This window comes from Rhamphochromis longiceps, linkage group LG6 (assembly GCF_057381845.1).
Source record: "Rhamphochromis longiceps isolate RC_006_pf linkage group LG6, R_longiceps_female_GT1.1, whole genome shotgun sequence".
Lineage (NCBI taxonomy): Eukaryota > Metazoa > Chordata > Actinopteri > Cichliformes > Cichlidae > Rhamphochromis > Rhamphochromis longiceps.
This window is the reverse complement of record NC_140562.1, coordinates 36,936,905-36,956,347: the sequence shown is the minus strand read 5'-3', so window position 1 is coordinate 36,956,347 and position 19,443 is coordinate 36,936,905. Positions and strand designations below refer to the sequence as shown.

Sequence of the window (19,443 nt, the reverse complement as noted above, 5' to 3'; positions counted from 1 at the left end):
CAAAGCCTCGCTACATTCCCGTTCTCCCTTCTTCCCTCACTTCTGCTCGCACTTGTTCCCCCCTCTCCACTGTCCTTGACCCCAGCTGGGCTTGATTTTTCCCAGACTGGCACATGGGGTTAATACAGGCCTTGCTTTGATCTCGACACACACACACAAACACACCAGCGCTCACACACATGCAGAGCAACGGGCAGCTTTGATGCTTTGTAGCCTTTGAGTTTATTCAAAATGTGAAGAGATACATATGCTTGATCACCTCGACACTCCCGCGCACTGCTGGTTCTTGTATTTTTAGACACTTTATTTTGGCAAACATTTTTGTCATCGGCGCCTTTCGTTCTTTCACTTGACACTTTGATTCAACCTGAAGCGCACAGAAGAAGTGGAGGAAGAGGCGGATGTTTGAAGTGATTTTTGAAGTGATATCGTGTTGTGATGATGAGCAAGATTCAGCTCCTCTAAGGGACTGCTATAAAAGATAACAATCCTCAAAAGTGCACTTTGAAATATGGCTGCGTTGGTGTGTTCATACCCCTTTGGTGTCACGATCGCTCTGAATCACGTCTAATGTTCTGATGTCATTCTTTGTTTTTCATCTTTCCCTCTCCTGTACCCCAACTCTGGCTTTCTTTTCCTTTTTTTTCTTCTTCTTTTCTTTCCTCCTCCAACTCCAGCACCCACATGGTCCCTCTCTCCGGCCCTCTCCTGTGCCTCACCCCTCCTCTCTCAACCCCATGTCTCTATCCATTAGGGACTTAAAAGCGTTAAAGTGCACAAAAACAAAATCTTTAATCCTCCTTGGTGTCATTTCTCCCATATGCACACTCTGTCTGGCTCCGCTTCCCTGTCTATACATCAATCTTCGACACACACATTTAAAGAATCTTTAATCTTTTTTTGTCATGTCACATAGACGTTGGCACACACACACACACACTTTAATCACTTTGTGTCATGTCAGGAAAGGAATGTTTCCCAACCCAGAAGTCCTTTGATACCAGTCATCCCCTCCCTCATCCGTCTCCCCCTCTGTCTTCCATCAGGATCCGTTCTGCCTCTTTTTCCTTTTCTCTCTCCATTCCTCTCTTCTTCTTTTTTTTTTTTTTTTTTTTTTAAATTTAAACACACTCACCCTCTCCCTCCCACATACACTGGTCTCTTCTCGTTGGCCTCGTCTTTTTCCCAAATGGAAATGTTGCTGCTGCTGCCAGACGGAGCAGGATTGCAGGAATGCCTGTTGTTTCACTGTAACACATTGTTTCCTGCTCACAGGGCTGTAATAATAGCAATTAGGCCAGTGTGTCCCAATTTAGCAACCAGAGAAAGGACAGTGTGTGTGTAAGACGGCCTGTGGTGTTGGGTGAACCCGCCAGACCCCAGCTACAGCCTTTATTTTACGCTGCTGATTATCTAAGAGTCTGGAGGGAAAGTTATATGCAAAATGTTTTATGGCATCATTGCTGCGTCTAATGTATATTTTAACTGCTGATTAGAGTGTCTGAAGAGCCTCATTCCTCTAAAAAAGAAAAAAGATATTTGTCCTCCTAGCAGCTCAGCAGCAATCTTAGTTTGAGCTGTCATCTTCATCAACTGCAATTACGCTGATTATCGGGACATTAAGACTGCATTATAGGGAATCCCCAATCAACAATTTTGACACAAACTTTTTAAAAAAAGCTTTTTTCCCCTTCAACGTTAGTCATTTCTTACTGTTGCAGAATTCTTCTGAAGAGTTTTGGTCCAGATTTTTTTTAAATGTCTGGTTTCTGTCTTATTATGTCTTTGCACATATGCAGTTTATGTGGACAGAGATGACCTCTAACATGAAGTTCTTCAGGCACATGTAGGAAACCGTTACCTGTTGGGAGGAACTGAACAGAGCCCAGTCTCTACATGATTTAAGTCATTTTGGATCCAGGACAAAGTACAGTCCTCACAAGGATAAAAGCAGGTTGTCGAGAGTGACAAGAAGTGCAGTTACTTATATTCACAAGCTGTAGCAAACATATATTCAGCAGACACATCTTAAATACAGCAGTTAACTTTGCTTTTTAACACGAATATCTAATCGATCAATCAAATAGCAGCATCTCAGCACATTCAAGCAGGTAGACGTGGTCAAAACGACGACCCGCTGAAGTTCAGGCCGAGGATCAGAATGAGGAAGAAAGTGTCTTTGAATGTGGTACGGTTGGAAGACAACACCAGGTGTCACTTCTGTCGGCTAAGATCAGGAAACTGATCAGCAAGTCACACATGCTCAACAAAATTGAGCAATAGAAGATATAGAGGATATTTTCTTGCTGCACTTTGGGAGCCTTCACACCAGCTGTTTGGATGGAAAAGTCTGGATGGGTTTATAACGGGGGTAATCAGCATTTCCACCTCCTTTTTTAAATTTTGCTTCTGATCAATATACATTGTTGATGCGAGTTTTGAGATCATTTAAAGGATGATTATTAGAGATTTTAGTAGTATTGGTAAGAACTGTTGAAAGTCGGGATTCAGAAAGTGGATTTTAAAACGCTGCGGTGCTTAGACTGTGTAATTTATGTGAAAAGATGCTCTAAGTGTTGTATTTTAGTGTTCTTGGTTGTCACATATAAATCTAAAAAGATTTTTAGGAATGGTTTTGGTTGCTGATGGTCTCTGTCACCTGCTTATGAGTCAGAAAATGTTTATGAAGTTTCATCTGTGAGACTGAAGGAAGCTATTGAACCTCTCTTTTTCAGGGCATTTGTTTACGTGGTAATAAAGCTCTTTAGGAGGCACATGTCACTTTCTCACAGCTCTGCACGTATGTGTCTGTGATAAACGGATCAGTTCTTTCAGGATTCCTGGAGCGGAGCGTCTGCTGCTCATCAGTGTGTCGTAAGAGGATCTGTTAACTAGATGAAGGAAGAGGGAAAGCAGCAGAAACATCTTTAGGACTTTAGTGTTTTTAATTTTGTTTTAATGTCTTACATACACACTTACCAATAAAAGGCCTTTTGAAGTCGTGAATCGTCTTAAATTCAGCTCGGATGGGTCGTAAACGTTTTAATTAAAAGAATTTCCAGAACCCACCACCACTATTTCTACACACTGAGGTTTCGTAAGAGTAGGTAACATTAGCTAGCTTTAACTCATGCCTAAAAAACAATACAAATACAAAGAGGCACAAATTCTCAAGCCAGGCGTGGGTCAGTTTAGATCGTTTGGCCTCGAGGTTTACCACACACTGATGAAAAACCCTGATGATGATTATATTGAAGAAGGCCTTGTTGGCCAGCCTGCTCGATGGCCTCAGGAAGATGTGAGTGTAACAACGAATGGCTTAATGATAAAGATTAATCTTGGTTTTAAAAGCTGGTGCCTAGAAATCCTCACGACGCAGCAGCACTAGTGTGCTGAGGTCTCTTTTTTTTTTTTCACCTCCTACACCTCATCTTTTTAGATTTTTACTTAATACCCTGATTATTGCATTACATTTAGAATTATTTTTGACTGAGCTCTTTAAGTTTTTTCCTGCTTTCAGCTGCTATCCTCATTTTTTTTTTTTTTTTTTTTAGACTAATCTAGTCTTAAATTCAGCTCAGACTTATTTACACCTGCAGACATTGCGGCGATGATGACCACTCGCTGAAGCTCCTGTGCAGCAGATGTTGTCTTTCCTTTCTCTTAGTCTGACAGACGTGTGCCCTGCCTGCCTGTCTGTCTGCATTTCCACCTCATAATTGTACGGTTGATAATTTCTGGCTGCAACTGGCCCATTATACCCATTAAGACTATCACTGGAGAGGAATGTGGTGCTTCAGGGGTGAAAGTGTTTTCACTAACCATTTGATTGGTGCTCAATTTGTGGTCTGCTTCAAAGAACCAACGGTTGCTGGTTCAGGTCCCCCGAGCGATGAATCATCCCCAAAAATGAACCTGACTTTGACTTGGATGTGGCGGCAGCTCTCGGTTTGCGTGTAGCGGGAGGTGGTTTTGTTTGGATTCTTTCGTGTTTTGCAGAAATTGTAATGTGTGCCAGACATTTTTAGAAGCTTCCGTTCACTCCTGCTCTGCTCCTCTGTGTGTCTGCAGGCCGACCTGTTTCCTGGTGCGCTCGTGTACTTCGGCTCTGATGTCAAGACAGGTTTTTGTCTGATTTCCTTCTTTCATATGCTGACTTGGATTAGATACTGGTGTATTATCGAGGAATGTAATGTAACAAAACAATAGCTTACAGTGTGTGTGTGTGTGTGTGTGTGTGTGTGTGTGTGTGTGTGTGTGTGTGTGCGCGCACGTTTCCTCCACAGATTTTTACATGAAGAGAGAACTGCTCGAATCCCCCGTCTCAGCCGTACAAGCAAACGAGTCCATTGCAAGGTATGTGCACGTGTCCGTGTGTGTTTTAAATGTGCAGTTGGTTGTGTGTGTGTGTGTGTGTGTGTGTGTGTGTGTGTGTGTGTGTGTATATATATGCATTTGTATCCCGCAGCAACCAACCTATTTTCCTGTCACAAAGCTGTCATCATTGGAATCCCTTTGAGGTTGTGCCTAAACAGCAGGTGCCCCCATGCGCCCTCATTTCCTACACACGCATACAGATTCTCTCTCGCTCGCTCACACACACAAACACATACACGCACACCATTTTCCAGTCTGTCTAAAGATAGAGCCAGCTCCCCAAAAGTCACCCCCACCTGTTGTCCTTCAGCTCCATTAACAAAGCCTCTGTTTCAGATCACTATCTCGTTTAGCTTCAAGCTCAGGGTTAGTCAAACTTAAATTTTTCCAGCATGTGTGATTCCTCATAACTTTAGAAGTAAAACACGGAGCTAGATTTTCATAGGTTTTAAAGATGAAAAGCCACATTTTTGCTTTTCTTGACGAGTATTTTCTTTCTGACCAACCTTGAACTTCACTGTGATGGAATACATCCTAGTTTCAAAAGCAAAACTCCACCTATTTAAGCAGGATGCACTGGGTTTATTGGTGTAGGTGTTATCCAAGGGTCTTGGTATGCATCCTACTCAGACATGGTGGTGTGCAGTCCTCCAGAAAACCAGCAGTGATGGTTTATAGCCCAGTAAAACATATCAGAGTTCATGAGGTAGAGGGAGAAACGCAAACACTGAAGTGTGAGAACGGACCGTGGCTGCAAATCTCACTTCATCTCATTATATGTTGTAACTAATGTCTTCTCCATGGTTGATTGGAGGACCAACAGCAGTACAGGCAACAGACTAGTTGTTCCACATGTTTTGGATGCTGCCCCCTGGTGACAGAAAACACCTACAACTTGTAGGTGATGGTCTATGAAGTTATGCATAGGCCCGACACACAGCTAGGCCAGATTCCAAAGAGATGTAATTATTGGTGATCTGAAAGTTTGATCTGTTTTTTGTGCTTTAGAACAGTTTGGTTTGGGTTTCAGCTTTCAAACATGCATATGATAGAGGTGGTTAGATCATATGAAAGGTATGCTGTCACTTTTTAATTTTGAAAGTGCTTGTTTGAGCATTTTTTTTTTTCAAACTCTACTCTTTAAGAATTAAGTTCTTAAATATCGTCCACTTCAGTAAATGTTATTCTGTTTAAACAGGGTGACATAAACAGTCAGCAAGCCAGATGTAATCCAGTATCGATATTCAGCTGATATATTGGTCTGTTCATACTTTGGTTATACATGATATACTCTCTGATCCAGCTGTGACAGGTTCAGGTGACAGAGGAAATTACAAAATGCATTTTCTGTAGACAGTAACCGGAAAAATCACCATATGGGATAAATGGTTGGTCAAAACAAATCACTGTATCTGTAAGATTCCCCTTTTCCTACATTCACTCTGTTTCAAGTTTTCAAATTTAGTCGTATCTTTACATGATTGTAGTTTTCATCTATGAAATTAAGGGACAACATTGGTGTTCACATGTTCTTTATGATAGTTTAGACTTATTACACTGATCAACCAACTTTGATGTCCTGAAACAGTTTTTTAAAATCAATTTTCATTGATATGAACTCAAGTGCCCGGATCACAGAGGCCCTCAGGATCAGTGGATGATGTCTCCATAGTTTGGCGAACATTCAGTTTGCGACTATTTTCCTTTGGCATAAGATGGCATGTTGCCTTTACTCACTTTACCAAAATTTATGTGGGAGCAACTAATTATGACTCAGACAAATGTGACAACTTTGTTCAGTGCAGCATCCTCTCATACTCGTGTCATTCATTTTGTTCTCTTTTTTCTTTCCCTTCCTACTTCAGCTGCATGCTCCAGTCCTCAACTCCCTCCTCGAGCTCTGGTGGCTTCAGGGAGCCGCTGCCTCCCCCAGAGCCTACAGTGGAAGCCAGCGGATCCACACAAAACGAGGAAGACCCATTGACACAAACCCAGGCCGCCAAACCTGCCAGATCTGACCCGGGCAAGGTGCCTAAATGGCTCAAACTTCCAGGTCAGGACAGAAAATAGAGCACACATACAAAGAGAAAGGATCTGTGTTTAAGTAACACTGTTTTTTTGGGGGGGGGTTTTAATAAAGAAAAGACAATTACAGGTTACAAGGTACAATAACTGTTTCACGCATCTTCAACAGCACATGGAATCAACCCTTGATATCATGAGTGAGGTTCAGCCAAAAAGTTATCAGAAGAAGAAAAAAAACATGGTTGATTTATTATTTCACCCCTTTAAGATCCTCTCCTCGTTCATCTATGGCCCGCTGTGCTGGACTGCTGTCATTTCACACGGACTTCAAATACATAAACATTCACATTAAAAACTTATGAGGAAAAGATTGAAAATTGATCTGAAATTAGTGAAAGAAACTCTGACATTCACAATCACGCCTCTCTCAAATCCCAGTAAGCATCAAACAAATACCAGTTTGAGTCCACTGCCTTCTTTTAGTCCTCGCTGTCGGTTTGAATAATTAAACTTCCAGTCCTGCACAAAGAAAACCTGTAGGCACAGCAGAACTGCACCAAACACGTTAGCTGCAAAAGCTCCTCTAACACATTTAACTCAGAAAGAAGCATTGCCCCCCACCACCCCTTTTTTTATTTAATGTTGAGAAAGAACAGAAGGCTTTGAGGCACACGATTCATGTCATGGTAAACACACACACACACACACACACACACAAACCACAAACCACAAAACCACAGCTAATAGGACATGGCTTTTTGAAAGCTGAATTTGTGATGACTCAGAGGATCAGGATGCATGTAAGGATGATCCAATTAGTTCAGGATGGTCACCCCCTCCAGCCCATGAGACCACTACAGACACTCATCGTGCCCAGGGAGAGAGCCTGCTGCCGGGCCACATCACACAGCACGAGCCCCTGTGGTCTGTCCAGTCCCAGCGCCTCTCTGTTGTTCTACTGTGGTTGTCTCTGGTGGTCACCGTATTGATGTTTTTGTTTGGTACATGGCTCTCTTCTTCTCTGTCTTCATCTTGTTTGTGTTTCTGTTCATTTTATTTCTGGCTGATCTCCGTGTGTGTCCTTCCGCATCTCTGAAGAAAGTCGTGGCTGTTTTGTCTTTCATGAGGAAAGTTAAAAGAAAAAGTGGGGAGGCTGAATCAGGAATTATAGATTCCATGTGTGGACCACTACAGAGGACACACACACACACACACACACACACACATAGAGCATATGAGGCTTGTTGGCATGTCTTCGTTAGTGTGTTCAGTAATGGGCAGAGTGTTTTGATGCTTTCCCGAGGATTCGGTATTAGAGCCAGCACACTTGTAGTGTTCAGCCTTCTGGCGTCTTTCTGGCCCTCGATTAAAGCCCGGCATCTTTTAAACTAAACTTCTTCTCCTTCCTGTTTCATGATGATCTGCCTTGTGTCGTGCTGACTGGATTTATTGCAGGTTTCATGCTGTGAAGGGTGTTTTGAAAAACAGCGCTGGGGTGGATGATACCAGGTTTGTTTTTAACTGGTTTTCATTGCATCCAGGCTCGGTGTTTGTGTATTGATCTGGACAACAAAGCGTGTTTAACATATTCAGGATATGTTTTCCTTATCTGCCTTAATTCACTCTGTCATTAATCAGCACTTGAAGGCAGTCATCAACTTTCTGCGTGTGCATTTTAAAGGACAAGTTACAGTTTACTCCTAAATATCTGTCTTATTGATGCTTGTTGGGTAAAGAAAAAGCTTTTGATGGTCTCTGTGTAACTTCAGATTCAAAATGAGACCGTGGTGAGGTATGTTGTAGGAGTGACAGATGAGTTCAAGGTGGGTGTGGGATCACATCGGGGATCTGTTCAGAGCCCCTTCTGTGTTTGCAGTGATAATGGACAGGCTGAGATCAGGCGGGAGTCTCTGTTGAATATTGTTTTTGCGGATGACGTCTTGATCTGTAGTCAGAGGAAGCAGCAGGTGGAAGAGAGCCTATAAAGGTGGAGGTATGCACTGGAGAAGAGAGGAACGAAAGTTAGTCCAAGCAAGGCAGAACACGTGTGAAAATGAGAAGGAGGCAGGAGTAACAGTGTAGAGGTAGTGAACCTAACGGGTTCAAACACCTGGGTTCAGCCATTCAAAGCAACGGCCAATGTACAAAAGAAGTGAAGGGGAGAGTGCAGGCAGGATGGAGTGAATGGCAACGTTTAAAAATGACAGTGAGAGCAGCAGTGATGTAAGGTTGTGAGACAGTACCACTGATAAAAAGACAGGAGGCAGAGCCGAAAATGCTGAGCTTTGCATTGGGATTGATCAGAAAAGACAGGATTAGAAATGAGTAGACATTTCTCAGCTCAGGGACAGCTCCAACTGAGGGTGAGGACGAAGTCAAGGATGGCCTCCGGCCCTGTGCTGCATTTTTTTTTTTTTTCGCCCCCTCTCGCCCCATTTTCCTGTCTCTCTTTACTATTTCACTATCCTATAAAGGCAAAAATGCCCCCCGAAAAATCTTAAAGATGTAGACACACAGTCTCAAGAAATATATATATTGAGCTGTAAATCAGCTGTTACTGCTGGCTCAAAAGATTTGCATGCATAGAAACACCACTTACTAACAAAAGATAAAATTACATGGTAAAAGAAAGGGACAAGGAGGAGGGGTAGCTAAATGGGAGCTAAGAGAAATACTGTGTATATTTTTTGTTGGCAGTGCGTTTAATTCCTGCTTTCCGTTTCTTCTACAGGTAAGAAGTAAAGCTTCTGCTGTGCTGAGGACCCACCATGACAGACTGATGCAACTTAAATGTTCGCTATGCTTCACTAGAGGCTCAGCTTTGTGACCTGCAGTGGATTTAATCCATCAGAGCTGAAGCCGGGGTTTTAAAATGGTTAAAATAAAGATTGAAATGATTGAATGCGTTAATTGTCAAGAAGATCGGTGTGTTTGATTCCTGCTGAGAGAAAAGTGAAGTGCAAAGTGAATAAAGATTGATGAACAAATGTGTCTGTTGTATTGAATTTGAATTATGCTAGCACTTAATCACATGGTGCCCCATCTAGGTAAGTTTGATCAGGATCTGCAGTTAACATTTTCACCATCACCAGGGTAAAGGCTGAATATAATAATGATATTTCTCTTGTTTATTTATTCGTTGCTGTCTACTATTCATATTTTATTCCAGTAAAGTTGGTGTGGAGCACCCACAATTTTCTTGTACATGTACAGTGACAAGGGTTGTTCTATTCTACAGTTTAGAAATGCCACAAAGTATTGGATTTTGGCATTCAGAGAAGCAGAATAAGGAGACAACATAGGTTTGTGTTGTCAGTGCACCATCTATCAAAGTTGCTACCCCCAAACACAACATGGAGAATCATCAAAGCTGTTTTTCATCTGCTTGCATTACACTGCAGCCCTCCTCACAGCAGGCTTAGCAGATAACAGGTGCTGTTTTAAAGGTGAAACGTCCCTGGAGGCTTAAAGACCTTTAGCAGGAAAAGCACAGGTGAGACAAATTTCATTAACGACCGCCCATTTTATGTAAGCGTCCCCAGTGAGCTGCACACTCCACAACCTGGATCACTTTAGTGGTTTAGCAGTCATTCTTAACTGTGTTTCTCCTGCTGAGGTAAACTGATGAATGTGTCTAGGGAGGGAAAATTTGGGTCAGTTTCTGCAGTCAGAAAATCGATGGACTATTGAAACTTTCTCAGCACATGCCGTCAAGGGAAAGGAAGGACAACTATTTCACCTTGCAGAAGTTTAAACTGGTTTTCAAGTATAATAAATGTTTTCTTCTTTTTGGATGTTTGCAACATTTCTTAAAAGTTTGCAAACTCCTATCCATCCATCTTCTCCCACTTTTTAAGGGGTTAAAGAGGGGCTGGAGCCTGCAGCTCTCATAGGGTAAGAGGCACAGTAGACCCTGGGAAAGGTAAGGAAACTTGCAGTAACCTTCCGTGCTCTGGTTGTAAATCCAGCATGAAGGACAGAGGACAGTGAGGAATGAGACCTCTTGGTCTTCTGCTTTCTGACTGGTTTACCCCCACTGCCATTTCTTCTGCCCCAAGCAACCTATCACCTTTTGCAACGTATTTACCTTCAAAAATATCTTTCTTCAGTCCTCCTTCTCTCTTCCTCCTCGTCGTCTGCACTGCTGCAGGAAGCAGCGTATGACCACCCAACACAAAGCAGCGGCAGTCATCAAAGTGATGAGCAGGACAGCGCCTGTGTCCAAGCTGTGGTACTGGAACCAGTTCAGATTATGTGAAGCCAACCGCAAATGCCTAGCTCCACCATGTCGCATAACAAACTCCAACCAGAAGACGGCTGTATTCAGTGGCGTCACCGGCTGGTCGCGGTGCACCGTCGACAGACGCTGCATGCTGGTCTTGTAGCTGTGCATCATGGGAAACGTACAGGAAGTCACATGGCTGTTTCATTGTTAAACAAAAGTGCACTTTTAATGTGATGGAGCAGGGTCAAACACAGGAAATCAAAATTTAGTAACAGGTCCAAGTGCATGGAGATCGGTCTTTGCACAGAAATGTACATAAAATACCTTTTTCACAGTATAATCACCCTTACCTTGGCTGGTTGACGATGGCATGCAGTGCTTCTGCCAGCTCCTCGGCTGTCACTTTGTTGAAGTCGAGGACGATGGCAGTGCCGAGGTGGCTCATACGGTTAAGATTATAAGACTGATCGCCAAACACCGGCAAGCCGACCAGAGGCACGCCGTGAAACACAGCTTCGTACAGACCGTTAGTGCCGCCATGAGTCACGAATGCTCGTGTCTTTGGGTGACCTGAGGGGGGGAAATAAACAAAACTGTAACTGTGAAAGAACCTAACAAATATTTTTGAAAATGTTGGAAAAAATAGGCCGTGTTAGGCTTTTCTTTTGAAATCACACTGAGCTAAATCAAGGTGAAAAGGTTCGCTTTGACTGAAGAAGTGCTTTGAAACTGAAATTCAAGTTTTGCTATTTAAATTTTTTTTTTTTTAAAATGTGTTTCAGAAAACAAATGAATTATTTTGTTGTGGGCGTGTATCAAGAGGAAGAGGCGGGGCACAGACTGATGTTTGACAATTTATAAATTAGCAGTTTGGTTGAAGATGGCCACCACTTCCCAGGCTGACAGCAGCCAACAGGTAAACACTATTTCTGATTATTCTATGATGGAATATATTAACAGGTGAATGTTTGTACCATGTTAATATACATATGTTTAAAAATGTATTATGGCGTCTTTAATTTGCAACAAATGTGACACAGGAGCTGTCTATCATTAGTCTACGCCCTGTCCCTCCCCCTGGTTACACGCCCACAACACAAAAGCAAGGTCACAAGTCTGAAACTTAAAAAAATTTGATTAGAATTATTTTAATTCATTTCTCTTTTTAAAAACATTTTTTATTCATTTTAAACACCACAATAAAATCAGTTTCTAATCACCTTTTCAATTTAAAAAACAAAAACCCCCTTCCATACAATCCTATAATAACATAAATGAGTCACACCGAGCAGATCGTTCTGAGGGATCCAATCAGAAATCTTTATGTTTGGCGCAAGTGCAGGTGGAGCTTCACCACGGTGACGCCAAATCACCTGAAAGGAATGATACTCATTGGTTCAAAGAACCAACAAACAGGTAAAGTTCTTGCACTCAAAGCACTTTACTGAGCTTTCCTCATTCATCCATTCGTACTAGCACTTTTTCAATGCTTAAATGCTTTAAATACATTCATTCTGCAATGGACGCAGTGATATGATAACCCATATTCTGTTTGCCTGTGAGTGCCCTGACCTTCTGAGGGATTCGTCCTAAGGCGGTGGCGATGACGTTGGTGCGCTCCATCGTCAGATTGGGTACCATGGAGCCAAAAGAAACAACGACTACACCAGGATCACCTGAACTCTGCACAAAAGCCTCCAGGTCCTGTAAGGTGTGACATCATCATTACATCATCATTTAACTGTGTCATTTCAGAATACAAGTACTGTCAATGATCAGAGCCCACACCTCTGGCAGCTGATTGGCGGGTCTGCAGTTCAGACCACCCACGTGTTTGAAGTTGGGTGGGGTTGGCCGTGGCGTATCGATGTCCCAGAACGTCCTGATGAGCCACACGTCAGCCTTCCCCAGAGTCTCACACACACTGGTGGGAGTTCCTGTTTATACAGCAAATAAGGAGTATGACTTCAAAATAAAAGCTTGGATTAGTTTACTTTTATTCCTTATGCCTCATGAATTCAGACAGACGATGACATCAGTATGATTTCACCTCTGACCTTTAATCTCACTGTAGTATTTATCCATCGTCAGCTTCCAGCCCAGTTCGGTTAGCACTGATGACGCCACATATGTCACCAAGTTGATTAGTCTCTCCGTGAACGTCATGTGGTCGTTGTACAGCACAGGAGCTACCGGGACATAAGACGGCAGAAACACAGCGTGGCCACAGTGACGCTCAAAAACACTGCCTAAGCTCAAGCGTAGCGAGATGACGAGCGGCACGCCGAGCACATCAGCCACCAGGTCGCCACACATTACCAAGGAGTCAAGTAGGACGACGTCGAAAGCGGCATCCCGCAGAGTTGCCATCAACTGATCGTTCTTTAGAATCCCATCACACTGCTGCCTCCCGAAGTCCAAGCTCCGCCCCATGAAGTCGATCAGCTTCATGGCCACTTGCAGCATTGAGGGGTCGTGCATGGAGAAGTGGATGAATTCCTCAATGGGGCTCAAATATTCCTCCTTGCTGTATGGCACCTGCAGGGAAAAAAACAAAACAAAACCCCCTGATCAAGTTATTGATTCTTGTTAAATATCAACACTTCACAGTTCTTTTGATTCCTCATAGGGATCTGATGGAAGACAACACACTGCTCAGCAGTATCAGTTATCGCCTAGTAAGGGTGTGTTGTGAGTTCAAAGACAAGCACAAACAAATAATGAAAACAGAAAAAAATAAATAAGACTGAGGTCCTATATCAGGAGGCTTCCATGGTAGTGAACATTCACTGAAATATTAAATCAATATCAGATTATCAACATTATTTTAATTTATTCAATGCTGAAATCTGACATTTTTCATCACATTTTTACATTTAACATTGAACCAACAAGGAAATCAGGATTAAAACAGGACTTTGCAGGTATTTCAATCAGTATCAAACCACTGCAAATTATTTAAACCTGTGGGAAAAAATATTATGCATCATGTAAAAAAAGGATAAACATTATCTGTAAACCATTCTGTTACAATTTAACAGTTTTTAAATATTTTTAAGCATAAGGGTTTATCTAATATAAAAATGACAATGAAGATCTTTGCATCACTTAAGAAAAAAGTTTATTTTATAAAAACATTATTTTCTTTAAAATATTACTTTAAATTCCCTGTTTTTTGTTTACACCAGGATGGAGGTGGATATCTGGCGTCCTGCACCACCCAGCCAATCTGGAGCACTGCCTGGGCAAAGGAAAATTCAGAAACTCAATTTACCCCCACCTGCTGAGTTAGGCCATCTAAAATAAAAAATCAAAAGCACAAGAAAGAGAGGCTCATCTGAACTCAGATGATAGCCTCTAGCCAAAACTCTTTAGCAGGGAGAAAGTCGACACACTACTAGGCATATTATCATGAAAGGCAGACAGCCTTTAGAGAAGAAAAGAGAGACTGGCCCACGTGCTGTAGTGCTGGAGTGCCACAGTTTAACAGAAGGTACAAGGAACAAATTGCGGCATTACTTTGTTAACCTGTTCACTATATTCCAGGGTGATAAGAATTAACCAAAATATTGCAATGAAATGGCTTTCACCTCCTCTTATTGGATCTTCCAATGATGATCTGCTGCTGTATGTACATACAGCAGCAGATCATCATTAAGCAGTTTAACCAAACTGTCCACTGCATCCTAACTGTGAGGCAAAACCTCAGCATCAACAGGTTCAGTGGAGCAGGACTGACAGAAGCCTTTGAACTCTTGATGGAGGTCCCTTGCTTCTCTTGTCAGCTCTGTCACCATGATTATCAGTTTTTGTAAGGCACCATCTGTTGACAAGAATAAGAAAACTGAGAAATACTGGCTTGAGACGTTTAAGTAGTTCCATCTGCTAAAATTGCATACAAGTTTCTCTTGTTCACTTATGAATAACATCCTATGTAAAATGTCAAAATACAACATTTTAGGACTTTAAAAGTTGCCTCACAAAGTTTCTAGAATCTAAAAAGAGTCAAAATAAAAGAATAATTGAGAAAACTGAAGTTAGTGATTAATCTTAATTTGTGTTTTAGTGGTAAAAATTATAATGAAATTGTGATAAAACTCATTTTCAAATACCTTTGGGATAGATACAGTGGGATGCAAAAGTCTGGGCAACCTTGTTAATAGTCATTATTTTCCTGTATAAATCGTTGGTTGTTACAATAAAAAATGTCAGTTAAATATATCATATAGGAGACACACAGTGATATGAGAAGTGAAATGAAGTTTATTGGATTTACAGGAAGTGTGCAATAATTGTTTAAACAAAATCAGGCAGGTGCATAAATTTGGGCACCACAAAAAAAAAAAAAGAAGAAATGAAATCAATATTTAGTAGATCCGCCTTTTGCAGAAATTACAGCCTCTAAACACTTCCTCTAGGTTCCAATGAGAGTCTGGATTGTGGTTGAAGGTATTTTGGACCATTCCTCTTTACAAAACATCTCTAGTTCATTCAGGTTTGATGGCGTCCGAGCATAGACAGCTCTCTTTAACTCACACCACAGATTTTCAATAATATTCAGGTCTGGGGACTGAGAAGGCCATTCCAGAACGTTGTACTTGTTCCTCTGCATGAATGCCTTAGTGGATTTTGAGCAGTGTTTCGGATCGTTGTCTTGTTGAAAGATCCAGCCCCGGCGCAGCTTCAGCTTTGTCACAGATTCCTGGACTATGGTCTCCAGATTCTGCTGATACTGAGTGGAATCCATGTGTCCCTCAACTTTGACAAGATTCCCAGTCCCTGCACTGGCCACACAGCCCCACAGCATGATGGAACCACCACCATATTTTACTGTAGGTAGCAGGTGTTTTTCTTTGAATGCTGTGTTCTTTTTCCTCCATGCATAACGCCCCTTTGTTATGACCAAATAACTCAATTTTAGTTTCATCAGTCCACAGCACCTGATTCCAGAATGAAGCTGGCTTATCCAAATGTGCTTTAGCATACTTCAAGCTGCTCTGTTTGTGCTGTGGGCGGAGAAAAGGCTTCCTCTGCATCACTCTCGCATGCAGCATCTCCTTGTGTAAAGTGCGCCGAATGGTAGAACGATGCACAGTTACTCCATCTGCTGCAAGATGATGTTGTCGGTCTTTGGTGCTGGTCTGTGGGTTAACTCTGACTGTTCTCACCATTCGTTGCTTCTGTCTCTCCGAGATTTTTCTTGGTCTGCCACTTCGAGCCTGAACTTGAACTGAGCCTGTGGTCTTCCATTTTCTCAGTATGTTCCTAACTGTGGAAACAGACGGCTTAAATCTCGGAGCAGCTTTCTGTATCCTTCCCCTAAACCATGATGGTGAACAATCTTTGTCTTCAGGTCATTTGAGAGTTGTTTTGAGACCCCCATGTTGCTACTCTTCAGAGAAAATTAAAAGAGGGAAATTTACAATTGACCCCCTTAAATACTGTTTCTCATTACTGGATTCACCTGTGTATGTAGGTCAGGGGTCACTGAGCTTACCAAGCCAATTTGAGTTCCAATAATTAGTTCTAAAGGTTTTGGAATCAACAAAATGACAATAGTGCCCAAATTTATGCACCTGCCTGATTTTGTTTAAACAATTATTGCACACTTTCTGTAAATCCAATAAACTTCATTTCACTTCTCAGATATCACTGTGTGTGTCTCCTATATGATATATTTAACTGACATTTTTTATTGTAACAACCAATGATTTATACAGGAAAATAATGACTATTAACAAGGTTGCCCAAACTTTTGCATCCCACTGTACCTTTGAAGACCATAAGTCACCCAAAACAGCTGTTATATTAAAATATCATAACACCTATGCTGATAATAATCACCATGGCTTATGAGAATTCTGACTGGTTCATACATTTGCCATGACTCGTTGGGATCATTGTCCTCTTCATTGCAGCGTGGACTTTGGATGTTTCTCGAGGAGGATATGGGGGTCATGAAAGCTCCTCTGTAGTTATCCAGGAGCTAGGAACAATTTCTGTGTCACTAATACTGACCTGCATAATGAACCACTTCATGTTTTTTTGTTTTTTTAAGTTATCCTGTCTATGATAACTAGGGGGAAAAGAATAAATAATGAGTTCATTAACTGGCTTTAGAGCTTGATAAAAAAAAAAAAAAAGATTAATGTTTGACAAGGATGGCAATCAATGTTGTGCTGTCAGGGCATAAAGGATATTTCCTAGTAAGGTTTTGGAGCTTTGTTACACCAAGCCTGCAGTTCAACCGCCACACTCGGTAGCATCCAATTCTGGGGGTACTGGAAGTAAGACTTGTTATAACAAAACCTTCAGAAAAGTATTAGCATGTTTCAGCAGTGCCATCTACAAATTGTACTCCTTAAGACAGGGTGCACTTTTCAGTTACTACCTTTCTGTATTGTTCTGAATGGCCTATCTGAGCCACAAGTGCATCATAATGCAGGTGCAGTAATCTGTGTCCTTTTTTCAGTTGTGACATCTTTACATGAAGCTTTTCTGAAAACCTTTTCACAGTTTGTTCTAAAAACAAGTGAAGCTTGTGCAAGAAATTTAATTTTCATAAGGAAATCCTGAGAGTTATCTAAAGGCCTAAAGAGTCCACCAGCTGTATCCAAACCAAAATGATGGTATTCCCCACCATCCATGTTTTATCCCTACCATCCATCTTTGGGTAATTCTGGGTGAAACACATGCAAAATGCCCAAGACTGCAGTCAGTGCCACTAAAGAGACTGAAAATGTTGAAGCACAGTATTTTAAACTTGTTATTAGGAACTCAGTAGTTGGAGCTTCAGCACCACCATCAGTATCAGTATGATGTGAATCAACAGCTGATGTACAGCAGTCGTGAGCTCTGTCCAGTGATACAGAAGTCTCACTGACTTCTAAACTCAGCTAATAGTCCCTGCCATTTCTTTTAACTGGTGGCTTGTGTGCAACTGAGTGACAAATGTCTGAAACCCCCGACTCCACGCCAGCATTGACCTAAGGTTGCACCTCGTTGACCAATGTAATTCCATTATGAGTGCTTTTAAAAACCAGTTAAAAACTTTTCTATTCAAACAAGCCTTTTGTTGATCTACGTATTTTATATTCTTTACATTATTTACATTTAACCTCTTACATTGTGTATAATGTCTATTGATTGTACTGTTTATTTTAATCTTTGTGTACAGTGCTTTGTGACTGCCTGTCTGTGAAAAGCGCTTAATAAATAAACTTTACTTACTTACTTACTAGTAGTGTTGTGCAAGTTCAGACTTTTATAACAAAGGATATTTTAAGGACTTGTTTTAAGGACTTGTTTATCTTACTGTGCTTAACTGGAATCCGAAATAAGACAATGAAAAGATGTTAATAAAAAGAGGGAGAACATAAAATTCAAATACATACTAATTACTTACACATTATCCCCCAGACGTTTCTCGCAAATTCCAATAAAATTTCACCTTCACAATTCCACCCCTATAATACAGTTAAAATACTCTAATTATCTGAGTGTTAGGTTTGTTTTAATGAAAGAGCCCTGAGAATTAATCTAAAGAACTGCTGCTTTATTTCAATCGTTCCACTACTAGTACTTGTGTCTAACAGCTGACCTGTCAGATGTGTAGAAGAACACAAGTTTAAAGTTACCCATTGTCCAAGTATTACTAGCTTTTGCCTCTGAGCAGTGCTGTGTGTAACCTTTTCATTATTAAAGTCAAAGAAAATAATATAATAGACACCTGTGTGCAGCATCAATAAGTTTAAACTGTTTATTTAAAATCCTAAGAAACTAGCAGGGTTGGCTCTACATTTCAAGGCTGTTGATTACAAATATCGATAACACCGTGTAAATTACGGTACAAAGTGCGTAATTGTAAAATAATAAAAACGTAGTTAGAAAATAACATTTTGAAGCAACTTTATAGCCAGCCATTCTTTTTCGCTTATCCTCATCAGGGTCACGGGTGTGAGGCTGGAGCCATAGGGCGAGGGGTGAGGGGTACACCCTAGCTAACAACTTTATAGCATCATTGCTAATATAGCTAGCTAGCTTTATGGAAGGAAAATTCTGAAAATTATGACATGAAAATGTAATATTTTCTCAGATATTGTGTTGTCTAAGAAAAGCATACTTTTCTCCTTCTGTTTAAGCTAACTTGCCCTACTATTTTGTATGGGCTAATTTTAAAAATCAGTGTTATTCTAATGTCATTACTACTACATCGCCAGGTAGCTCTGACGTCACGTAAGAACTACTGCTTGTTATCTGGGTTTCCTCGGAAAATCTGAAACCGAGTAAGATCTGAAGCCCTGGATTGTGTCTTTCAGTTCTGAAGAGTTTATTCTGTTTTTCTGATCAATCTGAGTCTCTTTACTTTTCTTTCTGTTCTCCGTCAGGCTACAAACACGCTGTATAACCGCCAGTGTTACCTTGAAAACCAGGAAGTTGAACTTGGCGGCGTCGCGGCTGTTGTTGTAGTTGACAGTAGGCGATGCATCGGGCACTAGGATGGTGACCGAGTGGTTTTTCTTTACCAGCTCTTCTATGATGGTCCGCATGTTCAACCAATGGCTGAACTCTCCCGGAAAAACCAGAGCATGGCCTCCGTGTACTGGAGCGACAGAATGAAGGAGCAGGAGGGAGAGGGGAAGAAGAAGAAGAAGAAGAGGATACGTGGGAACCTGCATCGTGTGTGAAACACAAAAAGATCCCCAGTGTGTGAGAAAAATCTAATGTCAGATTGCAGCTGCAGGTCCAGAGTGTAGTCTGCCTAGAGGTCAGCTACGAGTTAAGAGCTGCACTCTGACTGGACGACAACAACTGTA

General features: G+C 41.4%; 2 protein-coding genes across 2 annotated transcripts in view; one reads left to right on the top strand and one right to left on the bottom strand.

The window, feature by feature from the left end:
* The window catches only part of aspscr1 (ASPSCR1 tether for SLC2A4, UBX domain containing), a 22,623-nt gene extending 13,234 nt beyond the window's left edge, over positions 1–9,389 (top strand). The window contains exons 14-17 of the mRNA XM_085410527.1: positions 4,072–4,123; positions 4,287–4,356; positions 6,243–6,430; positions 9,134–9,389. Coding sequence (XP_085266653.1) covers positions 4,072–4,123; positions 4,287–4,356; positions 6,243–6,430; positions 9,134–9,144 — 321 coding nt within the window. The 3' untranslated portion in view covers positions 9,145–9,389. The remainder of the gene's footprint in view (positions 1–4,071; positions 4,124–4,286; positions 4,357–6,242; positions 6,431–9,133) is intronic.
* LOC146668586 (UDP-glucuronosyltransferase 2A1-like) lies at positions 6,444–19,443 on the bottom strand. The gene is made up of 8 exons (XM_085410528.1): positions 19,048–19,443; positions 12,685–13,165; positions 12,416–12,564; positions 12,200–12,331; positions 11,913–12,000; positions 10,978–11,197; positions 10,490–10,787; positions 6,444–8,402 (listed from the first exon to the last, which is right to left on the bottom strand). Exons 1-7 carry the CDS (start codon positions 19,303–19,305, stop codon positions 10,508–10,510), a joined length of 1,608 nt encoding a protein of 535 aa, XP_085266654.1. The 5' UTR covers positions 19,306–19,443; the 3' UTR covers positions 6,444–8,402; positions 10,490–10,507.